General features: G+C 35.5%; 1 protein-coding gene and 1 non-coding gene across 2 annotated transcripts; one reads left to right on the forward strand and one right to left on the reverse strand.

Annotated features, from left to right (window-relative positions):
• Positions 1-16,848: 16,848 nt before the first annotated feature.
• Positions 16,849-18,396, reverse strand: LOC133824457 (uncharacterized). The gene is made up of 3 exons (XM_062257345.1): positions 18,037-18,396; positions 17,170-17,619; positions 16,849-17,106 (listed from the first exon to the last, which is right to left on the reverse strand). Exons 1-3 carry the CDS (start codon positions 18,394-18,396, stop codon positions 16,849-16,851), a joined length of 1,068 nt encoding a protein of 355 aa, XP_062113329.1.
• Positions 18,397-18,412: 16 nt separating this feature from the next.
• Positions 18,413-18,519, forward strand: LOC133828231 (small nucleolar RNA R71). The gene has a single exon (XR_009890862.1). It is a non-coding gene; the product is annotated as a small nucleolar RNA R71 (small nucleolar RNA).
• Positions 18,520-19,613: the final 1,094 nt, after the last annotated feature.

A 19,613-nucleotide genomic window follows, 5' to 3' on the forward strand; every position in this document is an offset into this window, starting at 1 on the left:
CTTTTTTATCCATATTTTCCTTGATTGAACATTTTTTCTTTTTTACTCTTTTGAAATTATCAAAATAATTGAATTTCTCAAAATATTTATTTTTGGAAAAATTCATAAGAGTAAAACACTTAGGTCGAATATGACCCTTCCTACCACAAAAATGACAGATTGGAATGAATGTTTCAAACTTACCATTGGATCTACCTGCTGACTGTGTCCTTTCTGTTGGAACAATCCAAGTACTGGATACAACAGATTTCAGTGAGGATGACACAAGAACATCAGACGATAGCATCCCAATCGAGATTAAGATAGTTTTCTTTGATTTTTGAGAACTTGAAGCACCAAGTCCCACATGACTTTTTTGACCTACATTCTGTATATTCTCAAAAACAGTTGAACCGGGATTAAGCATTCTAACATTTTTTTCAAGAGTATCCAAATCTTTAGACAACTTATTAATTTCAACATTTTTTGAAATTATTTCTTTTTCAAATTTTTCATTTAAGTCGTGTAATGACCCACTACTCTAGACTTTTGGACTATTAACGAAACTATACGTACAAAACCTTAATAAAACTTACATTTTTGCGAAAATACCATAAATTTATTAGAAACTTGTAGAAATAAAAGCTACTCTCATAAAATAAGTAGGATATGGGATCTCATTGTCTTTAAAAACAAAACATGATTTAAAATGAAAGGAATTATATAAGAAGTGCGGAAAATACATGTAAAGATCATAAAAAAAATAAGACTACATCCTCGAAAATTGAACTCTCGACTCCTTGAATCCATTCACCACCGATACACAATCTCCAAGCATCCACGAACCTTACCGCCACTAATAGCTATTTTCCTGCACATTTAAACAAAAAGGAATGAGCCTAATGCCCAGCAAGGAAAATCTAACACATACATCATGTACATAAATTTCACAATAAACATAAAGACATAACATAATACTTATTACATACACATACTATAATGGCCATTATTACTTGGGGTCCCATAGACTAAACAAGTCATATGCCCATGAGATTAGTGGGGTCCTACTAGCTAAGTAGGTCATATGCCCATAATCTATTTGGGGTCTTGTTAGTCATATGGGTCATATGCCCAAGCCTACAAACATACATATCATAACACTTATCATAAAATAAGAAACATAAGATAACATATAGAACATATAACATATGCATTTCTATCCTATTTTCCTTACCAAAGTTACCGGAATAAGAGGACAGCGTTGGGACTTTTGGAACACTCCTAAAACCATATATAACAGGGTGAGTAGATTGAAGAAAAATTAATGAAAAGAATGGAAGGAATGGAATGACTAAACCTTTGAGAAACATACTTACCAAAAACTTATGAGCAAGTTCTTAGATTTCCTACCCAAAATAAGAGTGAGGTTAGAAGACTATGAGAAGGAAAAATAACATGAAACCAATGAACTAGAGAGTGTGGAAATACCTTGAAGACTCGTAGACCAATCTAAACCTCGAACCGAAATACTATGAAACCTTACTTCCCAAAGTGTTTGATAAGCTTATGGTGATCAAGCTTATGATTCCCCAACCCAGGTGTTTACACTCTCACACTCACTTAGCACTTGTAGCCTCTGAACTTAGAGCAAAAGATGAATAATGGCTGGGTACTAGGTCTTATTTATAGAGTTTAGGAATGAAAAGATCTTAATTTTACTTGAATAAAAATAATAGCTTTTTAGGTGAAAATAATTTGAATAATCGTTCAGCAGAGGCTGAAGACTCGTTCAAAAAGATGCTGGACTTATCAAGAGGTTGAATGGCTGAAAGGAAAAAGAATTCAAAAACTTTTGAAATATGCTGAAGGAGGCGATATATCTCCCCCTGTAGGCGATATATCGCCTGGGCCAGTATGCCCGAGGCTGTCGTGCATCGTCTTGTGTTTTCCGTATTTACGTGCTGCGATATATCACCCCCTATAGCTGCGATATATCGGCACACACTGATTAATTAAACATGAAATTACACATTTTTAGCTAAGTTTGAATGGAGTAAACAGCCTTGACTAAGCCCTCAACGTATTCAAAGCTGCTGACTGACCTTATAGCATTCAAACTTTACTCCTTATTAAATTTAATCCTCAAAATACTTAATCCTTAATCACCCATTCATAACATGTGCTTGAAATCCTATTGGTCCTTATTTAAACCTTATAGTATAATAAATATTATCCTTAATATCAGTCATATAATCAAACCTTAGGTTAACATTAATATTCTTAAACTATAGGTTAAACTTAGAAAATCTATAAGTACTACTATGAGTGTCCAAATAATTCCCGATCTGAACCAAAAATCCACAGTTACAAAGATAATGCTATAAATACTATAATACTACTATCTAACTAGCTAAGTAAAGTTCTTGGACTCTACAAGTCGGTAAGTTGTTTAATTCCAAAGGATAATTCTTTATTTTTGCTTACCAATGAATGATTTTCATAACACACTTTCACCCATGAACCATACATCTTTTTGTAAGATTCACTCAAAGACTCATCATTCAATTCAGATTCATCACTATCAGAATTTTCTTCATCTTTTGAAATGTTATTCAAGCAAACAATTTTTTCATTTTCAGATTTAGAAACAGGTAAAATATAAGTGAAAGCGACATTACATTTCTCATCTTCACTACTTTCTGAGTCATTATCACTCTAAGTAGTAATCATACCTGTTTTGTTCTTTTTCAAGGTGTTTGCACATTCAGACTGGATGTGGCCAAATCCCTCACATTCCCTGCACTAAATACCCTTTTTATTAGTTTGAAAATGATTAAGAGAAGAATGATTACCTTTTGACGGCTTGCCATTGAACTTCTTATTTCCTATATTTTTCATATATTTTTTAAAATTCTTCGCAAGCATTGCCATTTCATTATCACCATCTTCATCATCTGACACTTCTTTTTTAGTACTTTTGAAAGCTATGGTTTTCTCTTTCTCTTTGGAAGTACTTGTCTTGTCTTTTTGACGAATCTTTTGATTTAACTCAAAGGTACGAAGTGACCCCATCAATTCTTCTACTTTCATAGTATTGAAGTTTTTTGCCTCTTCCATAGCAGTGAGCTTAACATTGAACCTGTCAGGAAGAACTTGAACGATTTTTCTAACAAGAACAGAATCATCAAGTTTTACACCAAGTGCGAAATACTCATTAGAAATATCAAATAATCTCTCATAAAATTCAGATAGTGTTTCAGAATCAGACATCCTAAGGTTATCAAACCTAGTTTGTAACATAATAAATCTAGAACTTTTGACATCTACAGTTCCTTCACACTAAGTTTGAAGAATTGTCCAAGCATCTTTAGCCGAGACACATGTGGAAATAAGTTTTATAAAACTTTCTCCAACACCATTGAAAATGGCGTGAAGAGCTTTATTATTATAACTGGGTAATTTTTCTTCTTCTGTATCCCAAATAATTTCATATTTTACAATTGTGTTTCCATCTTCACCTTTTTCAGTAGGAGGTGAACATCCAGACAAAATTGCTCTCCATGCTTTCTCATCTTGAGCTTTTATGAAAGCTCTCATCCTAACTTTCCAATATGGATAGTTTGAGTCATTAAGAAATGGAGGTCGAGACACCGAACTACCTTCTGCAAAGAAAGACATTTCACACAAAACAAATCAACCAGAAAATAACCACAAGATCTCACTAAGCGTTTAGTGAACCGCTCTGATACAAATTGAAATTCTGTTTTTTATGATTACCAACTTAATTATTCAAATTAAATAATTAATTGCTGAAATATTACAGAAATGTTTAAACAGACACAAAGACTATTTGAACAGAAACCATATATATTTAAACAGTTTATCACAAGAAGATAAAAACGAACATAAGATAAAGAACACACGAAATTATACGTGGTACCAGCAATCTTTGCAGATTGCTACTAGTCCACGAGGCCACGCGCAGAGAATGAAATTTATTAGAAGAATATCTAAACGATTACAAAACCAAATTGACTTATACAAATAAAGACTCCCTTTTGAATTTGTCACAACTGTTGTAATCTAAACTCCTAATCAAATTTCTGAAGTGTTAAGATCTTGAACTCCCTTCAAATCATAACACTTGTACTTTTCCTCCCAAAAAGTGACTCACGAACAAGACTTCCCCTGAAGCTTGATGAACAATGTCCAAGTGTGTTCTACCTGCACAATTAGCACAAAGAAAATAATACAGAAGTACACTATAATAAACCACTAAGAACTTGCTGGACTCAAGTTCTTCACATAATAAAAAGTCTTCCTAAAACTTGAAAATATTTGGAAAATAATACACCAAGAGAGATAATAAAAAACCAATGACCTAAGGATGATTATATACCCTTTAGAATCTCTTTAGGTCGTGGAAAACAAATCAGAAACCAATCAGACAATAAATGGAAAATCTTCCTAAACAAGAAAGTCAAAATCTGTTCAAACAGACTGTCAATCCGTTCAAACAGATTCATTGAGCATGGACAGTTTTTAAACCCTATTTCCTTAAATAAATAAGGAAACAATATATACACTATCTCTGCAAGCTAACCACGGTTTCTAGACAAAAAAATCAGATCAAGAAATTAAAATAAATACCAATAATTTCATTATATACAAAATTCAAGAAAATATATTCTTTTATAGGAAATTATATATTTATTTTATTAACATATATAGAATAATCTAATTATAAAACATTTCACCACAAAACAAGAAACTATATATTTCGAAAATACCACACAATATATTTCAAAAATACATTCCATAATTAGTTTTGTCAATTTTATCAAATATGCCAATAAAGGATTTTACAGTTTTGTATGTATATTTTCTTAAGAATATTGTCTATGTATAGTAGTTTTAATGATCCAAAGTCTTAAGATTAGTTGGGTCGTTACACTTCAGACTTTTGAGTCTATCGTGGGTGGACCATGTAAGAGAGGAGAAAAGAAGACAACTACTACTACTGTTGTTGCTGATTGATCATGAAAATCTATACACGCAAGTATACGTGGTCGAATAAAGTAATATATGATAAATAGAGTGTTGATCCCATGAGGACTGATTTCCAAATACCACTAATTGATTTTTGAATTCTATTTGGTGAATTAAAATTTAATTGAATAATTAAAAGTAAAAGGAATACTATAAACTATGAACAAAAATTAAAGAACTGGAAACAAAACAATGAATCAACTAATTAAAAACCAATAATAAAAAGCCTAGGAATTAATGTCATCAACTGTTCATTCTATTAATTTTAATAATCAATTCTAAATCTCTTATTTATATTCTAATAGCAGGTTAATATAATCGATTCCTATTCTTTTTCAAGATATAAGATCTCAATCTATATGTAGGTTTTCTAAATTTCTGTGATAAACTTGAACATATAGAAGGCATTAAACATGGAAACCTAATTACTACACAAGTCATACAGGTACTTTCGTCCAATATGCATCCTATGTCTATACAATGATAGCATATTCAATTCTCATCTTTCGAATTTTGAATCAAAACCATTAAATCAAGTAAATAGTGATCAAGTATTTACTAGAATTAAACAAACATCATATAGATTAGAATTAAAAAAAAGTATCAATAGAAAATCATAATAAAATTAAATAGAAATCCCAGTGACTATATTAATTCCTAGATAAAATAAATTAGTTCATAAATAACATGATGGAAATAAACTGCAAATAATTGTTCATAAAATCAACCTAAAAAATTCAGATGAAAACAGAAAACTAATTACAGCAGCCTCTAATAATCTAGGGTTTTTAAAAACTAAGTCTCCTTTCCAAAATCGCAGAATAATGTTCCTTAAATAGTCTTCCAAGATTCCCAAGTGAATAGACCATTTTGCCCTTCAAAAAGTGGTTTAAAATCTGCAAAACACATATACAGCGCTGTAGCGCTAAAGTCACAGCCAAAACGCCTAAAATTTTGTTCATTAGCGCTGTAGCGCCCTTTATATAGCGCTGGGGCACTGCCTTTCAGTTCTTGATAGCGCTGGGGCGCTATCTTTGTAGCGCTGGGGCACTACTTCCAGAATAAAACGGAAACTCGTTTCGAACAGCCTACAACATCAGCTCGTCATATTTCTATCATAACTCCTTTGATATAACTTCGAATTAAATGATTCAAAAAGATATGGAAAGCTAAGAGAAATATCTACAATTTCTATTTCTAGAAGCGTTTCCATAAAGTGAATAAATCATGGTCAAAATGCGGCTTGAAGTCTCAGACTTGCGTTATAGAGCATAAACGACGTGTGTTGAGCATCTTCAATGTAGTATTTTCCACACATAATGTTTTGAAACTCCACAATCAACACGAAATCCATCTTAGTTATCATATTTAACATGTTTCTTCTCATTTCACTCCATATTATGTACTTGATCATTAAAACCTGAAACAAGAAGAAAACAAACATAAATTTGCGCTAAACAATCCAAAATAACTAAAAACATAACATAAAACAATCTCTAAAACAAACCTAACACTGATCCAGCTAAGGCTGAAGCTAACCAAGCTTCATCTTCAAAAGCTGGAAACAAGAGGAAATGTGGACAAAACAACAACCCCAAGCTTGCAAAGGCTGCAAAGACGAGTGCACAACCAAATGCATAGACACTTAAGGGGAAGAACAAGAAAAACAAGAAAGGTAAAGGGAAGTGTTTTCACTGCAAAGAAAAAGGGTATTAGAAACAAGATTGCCCCAAGTTTCTAGTAGCGAAAAACAAAGGTAATGATTATAGTTCATTTATCTTAGAAATATGTGTTTTAGAGAATGATAAATCCCTTTGGATTGTTGATTCTGGATCTACTAACCATGTTTGTAATTCTTTACAGTTTCTTGAATCGTGGGAGAAAGTGGACAAAGGAGACTTAAAGCTTAGAGTTTGGAATGAAGCGTTCGTTGCGGTCCAAGCTAGAGGAAGAGTTCGTCTGAAGTTCGGAAATAAATTTTTAATTTTGAAAGATGTATTTTTTATTCCCGATTTTAGTAGAAATTTAATTTCAGTTTCCATGTTGCAATTAGAACAATTTGTTATAACTTTCACAAGCTCTAATATATCTATTTCTTTCAATGAATTACAATTGTGTATTGCATGTTTGGAAAACAGGCTTTATATTCTGCGACCTAAAGACCTCTTCGCTCTTAACAATGATTTATTCAATGTAGTTAAACCTAGGACCAATAAACGTGAAAAGACGGATAACGATAACATGACGTATTTATGGCATTTGAGACTAGTTCACTTTGGCTATGATAGAATTCAAATACTTACAAAGGAATGGCCTTTGAGGGAACTCACCTTAGGTGAATTACCTATTTGTGAATCTTGTCTAGAAGGAAAATTGACCAAACGTCAATTCTCTGCAAAGGGTGATAGGGTCAAGGAACCACTTGCACTTGTTCATTCAAATGTTTGTGGAACTTTGAATGTACAAGCCAGGGGTGGTTTTGAGTATTTCTTCACTTTCATTGACAATTACTCTAGATACTCATGTCTTTACCTAATGCATAGGAAATGTAACGCCCTGGTTACTCCAAGATCATTACTGTGAGCTTTGAACAGTGCTTAACTCGCTAATCGAATCATTTGGTTATAAACGTGCATCTAGGTGTTATTAATAGGATAAGGTGAAAAACTCGATCAAAAGGAAAGGATATATTTTATTTAAAACATAAAATTGTACATGGGACCATAAAAGCGTTTATAAGTTATTTACAACTCAAAATGGTCATTACAATGTAAAAATTACAACTCGTTGTCCTAAGCGGGAAAAATAAGGTTAACCCCTAGTTCCTCTAAGAAATTCCTTGCCCGTGGTGGTCAAGCGGACACATATGTACATATCACCACCTAAGCTCTCCACTCAAGGCTGGGTGAGCTTTTCTTTCCCTTTACCTGCACCACATAGCGCCCGTGAGCCAAGGCAAGAAAACTCATTACTGCATGTATACAATATCAAATGATGATTATGATAATCATACTGAGCTTCTATCCCAAAATGGATAAGTGAATATCATTTCAAGATTCTAGTAACCATGTTGGAGCTTGTAGCCCTAATCAGAATATGTTGAGATTCTAATAATCATACTGGGGCAAGTAGCCCTAATCAGATGGTGACTGATGAGTAAGTCACAAACTTAAACCAGATGAGTGACCATGGAGTCACAAACTTGAATCAGATAAGTGACTCATGTGTGAGTCACGAACTTGACTCAGCACCCACAACTGTGTGACGATGCAGTCACTTGGGCCTTCTGGCCCCGACTCTAAGTAACTAGCCATTAGACTAGATAAGAATTTTTGTTTTTCATCGAACTTAGGGTCGATCAAGCATTTCATGCTTATGACAATAATGCTTATGTCGATTAGATCTAATTTATTCGGCTTGCGTTAAACACGCTAATACCGTTCTTGACACATAAGCTAATACCATATGACCAATGCTCAGTGCTACCGTCGAACTTGACTAGTAAGTTACAGCTTCACAGTCACTACTAACACCATTGGCGATTCCTGACTCATAGGTCAGTGCCATACACAAGTAATCAAGATTTGCTAAGCATTTGATATGCATTCAATGTCCACATATAGATCACTCAACATGCCTCATGAATAACCATGCATGTCATATATGGCGTGTAGTTTTCTTACCTCTGGTTCGAGAGAGAAATAATACAAGAACGACCCTTGAGAACGATCAGTCCTTTGATCCCTTAGCGGTCACCTAGTCATAACCAAATATGGAATTCCATCAATAAAATGAGTAATAAAAGGTTCCCAGACCAAGACTTAGCCTCCGAGACGTCGAATCCTACTAAACCGGGTAGTAGGAACGATCCCGAGGCCTAAGGTTTTAGTTCCCATCATTAAAACACAATTCTGGCCAAAATGCCCTAAAGTCGCGCGACCCCACTTAGACCTGCGCCGCGGCCCACCGCCTCCCTACAGAGGCCAAACCCAAACTGCTTGTGCCTAGCGCTGCGACCCTCCTACCTTGCCCCGTGGCCCTAACTGCCTAGACAGCAAGCCTCCTCCTTCATCAAGCCTGGGCCGCGGCGCCCAAGAACAGGGTCGCGGCCCGACCACGAACCCAACCAAAAACCTCATTTTTCCTCTTTTAAATCCTTCCAAAAACCTACTCAAACATTTCCAAATCCAAAAATCAAAGTTTCCAAACATCCCAATGATCCAAAATCAACAAATCTCGAGGCTCAAACAAATCAAAAACTCATCAACACATAAAATCCAATTCAAAACTTAGAAACTCGAAAACTCAAAACTTAAAGCTTGGATTACCTCTAATTGAGTTGTTTCTTGCTAAATCCTCCAGTTAAAAAACTTATAATCTTTCCAAGAATCACTATGCCTCAATCCTCGCTTGAATCCGAGTCCTAAAACTCAAGTTTCCTTCGAAAATGTGACGAACAGTAAAAAGGGATAACGGGAGAAAAAGAAAAGGTGTTTGAACATAGTTTTCCTTCTGACAGGTTTCTTCAAGCTTAAGTAACCTCAAGTAAATCCAAATGCTCGGGGTCCCAAAAACACCCCCCGAGGTAAAATAGCAAAACTCCCAGAATTTCCTCATGATCTCACTAACTCCCAATATATCATCAAATAATTATTCTCATTATCCAATATCCCAATAATTGACCCCGTTATGACAAAACCGCTAAATTGCATTAAAGATCGTCTCATGCCGAATAGCTCGAACAAATCCACATTATAATGTGGCGTCATCAATAATTCACCAATATGCATGAAAATACACATTATGTCCTCAACGGGCCAAATTACCAAAATGCCCTTATCAAGAAATGTGGACCCACATGCATGCATTTATCATCATATAATAATATAATTCATATAAACATTCACATAATCATTTAATGGCATAATAAATCAATTATGGCCCTCTCGGCCTTCTAATCCAACCATTAAACCTCATTAGGGATTTTGGGGCATTACAGGAAATCAAAAACATTTTCAAAGTTTCAGGAATTCTTACCTATGGCTCAGAACCAATTAGGTAAAACGTTAAAGATCTTGCGATCTGATAGGGGTAAAGAATATTTGAATATGCAGTTCTAAGATCATTTAACTGAACTTGGGATTTTATCACAACTTACTACCCTGGGTACTCCACAACAAAATGGTGTAGCGAAACGTCGGAGTAGAACTTTATTGGAAATGGTTAGATGCATGCTTAGTTACTTAGCTCTACCAACTTCGTTCTGGGGGCATAAAATTGAAATTGCAAACGACATTCTCAATGTCGTGCCATCCAAATCAATCCCCAAAACACCTTTAGAACACTGGAATGGTTGTGAACCTAGTTTACGTCATTATAGAATCTAGGGGTGTCCCGCCCACGTCCTGAGGAAAAAGGAAGGAAAGCTAGAACCGCGAACTGAAGTTTGCATGTTTGTTGGCTATCCTAAAGGTACTCGGGGTGGACTTTTCTACAGTCATTCAGAAAATAAAGTGTTTACTTCTATGAATGCTACTTTTCTGGAAAATGACTATGTCCAAAACTTCAAACCGCGCAGTTGTTGACGCAGTTTTTTGCCAACAATGGCAGATTGGTGCTTAATGGTAAATCGTAATGGAAAATATCAAGAATTCACTCAAGAACACAAAACTTTTACATGGTTCAGTGGTTAAAATCCACCTAATCCACAAGTCAATATTATTGTTGTTTCTCTCTCTATTTTTGCAGAGTTTTGGTATTACCGCCTTCCCCTTTTCTGTCCAATTTTCCCAATATTTATAGAGGAATTCCATGGACAGGTTTGGGTAACTGCATGAGTCAATCACACATTTACATAATGTCTACATTCAATACAAATAATTCCCATTTATATTGGGATATGCTTTGATCACAAAGTAAATATGTCATGTTATCTTGGATAATAAATATGACAGCCTGGTCATGAATAAGCGTATAAGCAAATCCCGAATCTTTGGGAATCCCTTAGTATGCACTATGCGTTATATCTGAATCACCCGAGCTGCGTATCTTCCACTAGCTTGTGTTCTGACAGCTATTCGACCCCAAGCTAGTGCTTTGATGACTTATCTTATTCGTAGTTTATGGTAAACTCAGGACGCCTAACACCAAGTCTAACCACTACGAACCTCGAGCTGTCCATATGGATAATAATCAGATATTCTACTTGAATACTTTTCCGTGTAATTATCTGCCAGTTGTACCCAAACCGAATGAATGAACTCGTGCTAAGATTAGGATACAACAGCAGCAAAATAGTTTTAGAGGAGATGGTTGAAGAATTGACTCCAACCAATGGTCCATCGTCATCAATCCAATTGATGATGAAATTCCCACTCTTCATGTCCAACCGATGCAAGTCGATTTAAATGAAGAAAGTTCCACTGTTCCTAAGCAAATAGTCATAGAGCCTCGTCGTAATGGGAGGGTTTCTAGGAACCGAGTTCACTATGGTTTGGAAGGTGAAACCAATATGGTTGTTGGTGACACTGGTGACAATGATCCATTGTCTTTCAAACAGGCAATGGCAAGCCTTGAAAAGGAACTATGGCTCGAAGCCATGAAACAGGAAATGGAGTCCATGTACTCAAATTCCGTCTGGGATCTTGTGGAAGCACCTAGTGACTTTATGGCCATTGGGTGCAAATGGATCTACAAGAAGAAACAAGGTGTTGGTGCAAATATCAAAAATTATAAAGCTCGATTAGTGGCAAAGGGTTATACCCAAAGAGAAGGCATAGACTATGAGGAAACTTTTAGTCCGGTAGCCATGCTCAAGTCCATTCGCATCCTCCTATCCATAACAGCTGCTCTCGACTATGAGATTTTGCAAATGGACGTCAATATAGCTTTTCTTAACGGGAAGCTTGATGAAGTCATTTATATGGATTAGCCAGAAGGATTTAAAGTAGTTGGACAAGAAGGAAAAGTTTGCAAGTTGAATAGGTCCATTTATGGACTTAAGCAAGCTTCTCGTTCCTAGAACCTTAGGTTTTATGAAATAATCGAAACCTATGGCTTTGAACAAAATATTGATGAGTCTTGTGTTTACCAACTTGCATTGTAAATTTAATTGATTTAAATACGCAAGTATACGCAGTCACACAAGTAATACAATGATAAGTAAATTGTCTCCACAGGGATTGCAAAATAGAAAAATAGGCAAAACAATTACTAAACAACTTAAAGATATTGACAATTAAATGGGTTGTTTGTAAGCTAAACGAAATATTAAAAGAAAATACTGAAAATAAAACTGAACTAAACAAATTAATTCGAAAGAAACACGAGGATTGTAAAATGGACTTGAATTATTAATTCCCTCTATGTTAATTATACTGAACAGATTGCGGCAACATTATTTTAGCAAAACTCCCGGGTTAACAAGAATTCAATAAAAGCTCATAAAACTTTCCCAAGTTTTATGATATTAATTTTTTTACCTAATTAAACATATTCCTGTGTCAAACCAGATTTAAGAATACAAATTCAAGGTTCAATTCTCAAAAGTTACACAAGGAAAATAACGTATCCCTATGTTACTTCCTAACATAACCTAACATAGATTATGACTTGTGTCTTCCAAGTTCTTCCCATTATATTTGATCCTTCTAGCATCAAACATAATTAAACAATCCTCCCATTGCTGGCCAAACAACAACAAGAAATTAACAATAAGCACACTTCAATGAACAAGAGAGATTTCACTAAAATAAGGTGCAAGAAATTACTACACTATGACATAGGGTTCATCAACAATTAAAGCCACACAAAAATTAGTTCATGGCTAATTAAATAGCATTAATCCAAATTCAATACTGCTCATAAGTATTCAGAGGAGAAATCAAAATAGAAAATAAAAAATGAAGTTTAGAAACAAGAGAAAGAACAAATTCAATTGATGATTGAGCTTCTTTATGCGTTCTCTTCCTCTTCTTCCTTGATTTCTGGTTTTTCTTCCTCTCTTTCTTGCTTTTCTTTTCCAAAAATGGCTGCCTCTCTACTCTTTCACGTGATGCTCCCTCTTTTTTACCATAGGGTACAATTCTCTTCTAAAATTAGTAAGCCCAATCCACTACTTTTCCCCTTTTAGGCCCACCTTTCTTTAGTCCACCATAATTTGACATAAGAGTGCCCATGTGGCTATTTTTACACCTCAGGATAGCTGGCAAAGCCACTTAGCAGTGACTTTTTCCAGCTGGGCTATAGGTTACCACACAGCTTCAGAATGCTGCAGCAATCCTCTTAGCCAAATTGCATATTTCAGCATGTTTCCATTATTTCTTGCCAACTTTTCCACTCCGTCTGCTTCCCAAACTAGCTTGAGCTCCTTTATCACAGAAAATGAAAGCAAAATAATTATTTAAGTCCTAAATAGCTAAAACAAACTTCACTCTAAAATTAAACTACACAAGACACAAAGATCAAATTAACTAAAACATTAACGATTAAAGACTCAATTTAACACTCTTTTCTTATAAACTCAAGTGTAAAAGAAGACTAAATAACTCTATATCATAGAGTTATCACACCCCAAAACTTATGACATTGCTCGTCCTCGAGTAATGAATCTAAAAAAATAACAAAAGATACAATAGACACAAACTAAACAACAAAAGAAAACAGAAAACAATAAGGACAAGACACAACAAGAAAGGATAACCTTTGCTTTGCCAATGTTAAAAAGGGAAAGGCTCTCGGGAATTTTATTTTGAATAAGAGAAGCTAAATTTCAAACTTACACAAGCTTTAAACCAAACTCTTCACGCATTAATGTTGTTGTCAAAATATGAGTCAAGTGTTTCACCCTTTAGTGCATGCATAGATTTTCCTAAACATTTTTTATCACCCAAAATTAAACTAGGCCTTGGTCCTAAAGCTTAAATAATGCCTCCATAAGTTACTTAGTGATTCCCTCTCCACTAATGTAGACAAACACCACACCAAAGAGATATTAATTTTGGCTTGAATCACCCTAAGCACCTCAATCTTTCTAGGACCTAAATCAGTGCACACATTAATTTTCCCAAAGAACACCCTCACAACAAAATATAACTCTTGCCACTAGCCTTTATTACTAACACACAAAAACAAAAACTAAAATAAACTTTCCTTTTAATTGAAGAGTTACACCCCCAAACTTATTTACAAATATACTTGATTACTTTTTTTTCTTGATTTTTTTTTTCTGAATTTGAATTTGTTTTTTTTTTCAAACTTTCCTTTGATGCAAGGGAGTGCACTCTTTAATTTTTACTTTTTGAATTTTTTTTTCTTTTTGGAATTTCTATATCTTTTTAGAATGAAGATAAACAACTAGATGGCAAGAGAACAAGAAAAATGATAATACACTCTCCTCCAAACTTAAAATCAACATGGTCCCCAATGGTGAAAACAAGCAAAAGAAGAAAATGAAAACGCTCACCTAATGCCTCTCGCACTCTCTACGCCTCTCAACCCCCCCCCCCCCCCCCCACCCCAAAAAAAAAAAATACAACAACAAATAAATCCTATAAAGATCAAGGTGCTAAAAGATATGGTTAAAATAGGTTATTATCTATACAAATATATATCTAGGCTAATAAGTGGTTAAGCAAGAAAATGACACTTAAGCTCAACAGGGTGACTAGAGATAAAATGCATAAAATGTAGGCTTCAAAGTCTCAAACGGTCCAAGGATGGCCTAAATCATGTCATCGGTGTGGTGTTGCCTAGGATTTCACCTCAAGGAAAATCACTAAGTAATTCTAGAAACTTAATCTCTCATAAGAAACTAGCTTTTTCTAGGGTCTCAAAAATGCTTAAGCAAGCTATGCACACACTAAAAAGAAAAACACTCTCATCAATCAATTTCTAGCAACATTCACACCCAAAGAATTTAGTTTAAAACTTAAGTAAGAAAAATATTCAGCTTCAACTTAGATTTATTATATCTTGTAATTTTTTTTAAGAACGTCATCGAGCCCCCTAGTTAAACACTAACCAAGACAATGAATATCCTCAAAAGAACGACAACACAACAAAACAAAGACAAACTAAAAACAGAACAAAGATAACTATGTTAACAAAGTACCTTCCTAGCAACAAAACACAAGGCAAATGACTCAAATTTCGGTGCTCACTGCACAAAAATCACAAAAGAAATATAACTAACTAAGTACAACACAGAGCACCCAGTACATAAAACACCAAATTCATTATCAACAATTGAGACCAAAGTATAACACAACACAAAATTGCTAGTACACAAGAATACACCTAAAACAGAGAATACAAAGAAACAGACATAAAAAAAATCAAATTGGGAAGTAGAGTTCAGAAATGCTCATTCAACGAATATGCAGGCTATGCTCAAGGGATGCGCAGCTAGGTCACTTGGTGCTTGGGTGAGGCGCAGCTAGTTGCAGATGGAGAGTTCTCGGTGATGCTCCTGAGATTCTCGCTTTTTGGGCTGGATTCTCTCGAGGTTTTTTGGGCATGACGGGATCGGGTTTCTTGCAGAAGGGTGGAGCTCACGGAAGGTGGGGTGCTACTGGGTTCTAGGACAGAGAGCTCAGAGTGGCTATGAATGGGGCTTGTGGGGCGATGGGAAGCAAAGGCAGATGCTTGGGGACTCTCGGCCTAGATTTGGGGATCTCATAGGAAGGAGGGAGGCAGGGCTGGGTTCGGTGCTGATTTTGTAGGAGGTGGTGCTCGGAGGTGAGGAAAATGGTGATGGTGGCTTGGGAAAAGGACAGAGGCACGAAGAGAAAAAGGAATGAGGGCATTCGGGTTAGGGTATGGTCTTGAGTAGCTTGGGGTTGTTATTATTATTCTTTTTTTTCTTTTCCGAGTAAGACCACGCCCTATTCAAATTGTGCCTGCTTCAAATTGCCAAATTTTTGCTTCAGCAAATTTTTTTACGGAACCCACTATTTTTTGGAAATGAGGCCCATTTTTGCTCCTTGTTTGCTGAAGCAAAAAGTTCACAAAACCATCCGACCCAAAAATTACTTCCAGAATACCAATTTCTCACCTTTGAACCCCTGAAACACAAGAACAAATGTAACACCACTTCCAAAAACAACATTACACTAAAATGAAATTAACATAACAAAAATTAAAATGAAAATAACTAAAAACACTAATATATATATTTTTTCTTTTTTTAAATTGATTTTTTTCTATTATTTTTTTAACATATATATATTTTCATCATTCATTTTATTCTATTATTTTTTTAATGTATTTTTATTCTTTCTTTCTTTAAGTTGCTTTACAAATGGATCCTCCAAAAACCATAGCAACCCAAACTTCACTTTTTTTTTCTAAGGATCTTTCAAGGAAACCGAGGTTTGGTATTGCTCAACCTCGCTTCCCCCAAACTTTGCTCATTTCCTTGTTACCTTAAATGCTCTCCCCAAATGCTCATCATATAATTCCACCACACCATTGGGAAACACCTTCTTCACTAAAAAACCACCATCACAACTTGATTTCACTAGAGAGTTTAAGAAAAACACTCTCTTCCCAACTTCCAACATTTGCGATTGAGACTTTCTACTATGTTTCTTTTTCTTCTTCTTTTTCTTCGGTAGCTTTGGAGGATGAGATGGTTCTTCTTCCTTACTTATCCATGGCTCACCACCTTTCTCAATTTCTTCAAAAGAGACCTTTTTCTTCACTCCCTTGCTATGCTTTTCATGCATTCTTTTCAATCAACTTGAAGTTAGAAGCACTTATGGCCAAGCAAGCTTCAACTTCATTAGGAGATCGTATAGGATTAAAAACCTTGAATGTGACTTATTCGTCTTGAGCTCGAATGGTGAGCTCTCCTTTTTCAACATCTATCAACGTCCTCCCGGTGGCAAGAAATGGTCTCCCCAAGATGATCGGTACATCCCTATCTTCCTCATAGTCAAGAATAATAAAATCCGCCAGAAAAATGAACTTGTATACTTGTACTAAGACGTCTTCAATCTTTCCCTCTGGATGCACTATAGAACGGTCAGCTAATTGCAAAGTGAGTGTAGTTGGCCTTGCTTCTCCAATTCCCAACTTCTTAAAAATGTACATGGGCATCAAATTAATACTAGCTCCCAAATCACAAAGAGCTTTACCAACTTCTCGTCCCCCAGTAGAAATTGGAATTGTGAAACTGCTTGGATCCTTCAACTTTGGAGGAATTTTATTCTTTAAAATAGCACTACAACCTTCAGTTAAAGCAACCGTTTCAAATTTTCCAAGCCTCCTCTTCTTTGTCAAAATATTATTCAAGACATAGTTAGGCATTTGTTCCAAAGCTTCCACCAGAGGTATGTTGATGTGAAGTTGCTTCAATACATCCAAAAATCTTCGAAATGGGCTATCTTGCTGCTGCTTTTGAAATCGCTGAGGAAATGGTGGAGGTGGCTTGCTCATTGGCTTATCTGATGCATTTTGCAGAGGAATTGCTACAATATTTGCTTCAGGGTAAGTATTGGACATATTCAAACTCCCAACTCTTTTTTCTTTTTCCACACTACTTTGGATTGAAGTGGGCTCATTTTTGCTTTTAGATTTCTCCTCATTCAACTTCAGATTTTTACCACTCCTCAAAGTAATCACCTTGCATTGCTATTTACCATCTCTCATTGGATTTTCAGTATCACTAGGCAAGGTGCCTTGGGGTCTATTCCGTAACTCATTAGCTAGCTGCCCCATTTGAATCTCTAGGTTCCTCAAGGATGCCGCTTGGCTTTGAATCACAGCATCATTCTTGGCCATATATTCTTTCACTAAACTCTCCAACGAGCTTGATTGCTTGGTGGTTGTTGAGAAAACCCCAGTGGATATGTAGGCTTGTTTTGCATTGGTGCTCCGCTTGAACTAGCTTCTTGACCCCCCCCCCCCCCCCCCAAATGAGAAATTGGGATGCTGCCTCCACCCCAGATTATAAGAGTTTGAATATGGGTTATTACGGTTCGCATTTTGATTCTCCACATAACAAACCAAAGTGGGATTCGAAGGACAACTCTCAAATGTGTTCCCATCTCCACAATAAACACAAGACACATAAACAAGTTGTCCCATAGCAGCTGGTTGTACCATTCCCCCCAAACTTGTGTTCTTGAAAAGGTTAGTCGTTGATGAAACTTGAGCGGTTAAAGTTGTCAATGCATCCACTTCAAGTACACCCACTACTTTTTGACTTGTTGAGGCTCTAGCATTGGACCATTGGTAATTTTTGCTAGCAATCCTCTCCAAAATCTCATAGGCTTCATTGTAGGACTTATAGAGAATAGCCCCATTAGCTGAAGCATCCAACACCATGTGAATGGAATAATTGATCCCATTATAGAATGTTTCCATTTGTATACAATGAGGAATCCCATGGTGTGGGCACTTCCTCAATAACTCTTCAAATCTCTCCCAAGCTTCACAAAAGGATTCTTCTTCCAGGTGCTGAAAAGACATGATTTCATTGCGAAACTTTGCATTTTGGTAGGAGGAAAGTACTTCATCAAGAATTTTTCAGCCAACTCATTCAATGTAGACACCGAGTTGGGAGGAAGGGTGTTTAGCCAAGCTCTAGCTCAATCCCTCAAAGAGAAAGGGAACAATTTCAACCTTAGGGCCTTGTCACTCACTCCTTGTAGCTTGAAAGAATTTCTCACCTCCAAAAATGAACGAAGATGAAGATGAGGATCCTCAATAGGTAGCCCACTAAATTGACCCACTGTCTGCAACATTTGAAACATCGCGGGCTTTAACTCGAATTGGGGTGCTTGAATTTCAGGCCTAACAATGCCCGGATTGAGCTCATTAAACATGGGGGCAACATACTCCCTTATGGCTCTCTCTCTATCATCAGCCATAGCAATTGCATTAGTGACATTATTAGCACCCTCAACTCCTTCAACCTCTTCAGCCATATTAAGGCGATTTTGAGCCCATTGTTCCCTTAGTCTTCTTATAATTGTTTGTTCAATCTCAGGGCCAATAGGTGCTAGTTCAATGTCTTCTTACTCATTCATACAATAGATCACCTAAGAAAACACAAGAGAAAGCAAACAAGGTCAGATCAACAAAGAAAAATAAATTGCAAGTAATTGATATTTCACAAATTTCTAATTCCAATCCCCGGTAACGGCGAAAAAGACTTGTCGTGTAAATTTAATTGATTTAAATACGCAAGTATACACAGTCACACAAGTAATACAGTGATAAGTAAATCATCTCCATAGGGATTGCAAAATAGAAAAATAGGCAAACAATTGTTAAACAACTTAAAGATATTGACAATTAAATGTGTTGTTTGTAAAGCTAAATGAAATATAAAAAAAATATTGAAAATAAAATTGAACTAAACAAAGTAATTCGGAAGAAACACAAGGATTGTAAAATGGACTGTAATTATTAATTCCCCCTATGTTATTTATGCTGAACAGATTGCGACAACAATATTTTAGCAAAACTCCCAAGTTAACAAGAATTCAATAAAAACTCATAAAACTTTCCCAAATTTTATGATATTAATTTTTTTACCCAATTAAACATATTCCTATGTCAAACCAGATTTAATAATA

This window comes from Humulus lupulus, chromosome 3 (assembly GCF_963169125.1).
Source record: "Humulus lupulus chromosome 3, drHumLupu1.1, whole genome shotgun sequence".
NCBI lineage: Eukaryota > Viridiplantae > Streptophyta > Magnoliopsida > Rosales > Cannabaceae > Humulus > Humulus lupulus.

Bases quoted from the DNA above. Each gene is read 5' to 3' on its own strand.
- LOC133824457 (XM_062257345.1), bottom strand. From the start codon at position 18,396: ATGGAAACATTCTATAATGGGATCAATTATTCCATTCACATGGTGTTG. The intron at 17,620-18,036 runs GTTTGTTATGTG...AAAAATCTGAAG, and splicing joins GTCCTTCGAATCCCACTTTG to TTGAATGAGGAGAAATCTAA. The intron at 17,107-17,169 runs GTTGGTAAAGCT...TACATTTTTAAG, and splicing joins TTTCTACTGGGGGACGAGAA to AAGTTGGGAATTGGAGAAGC.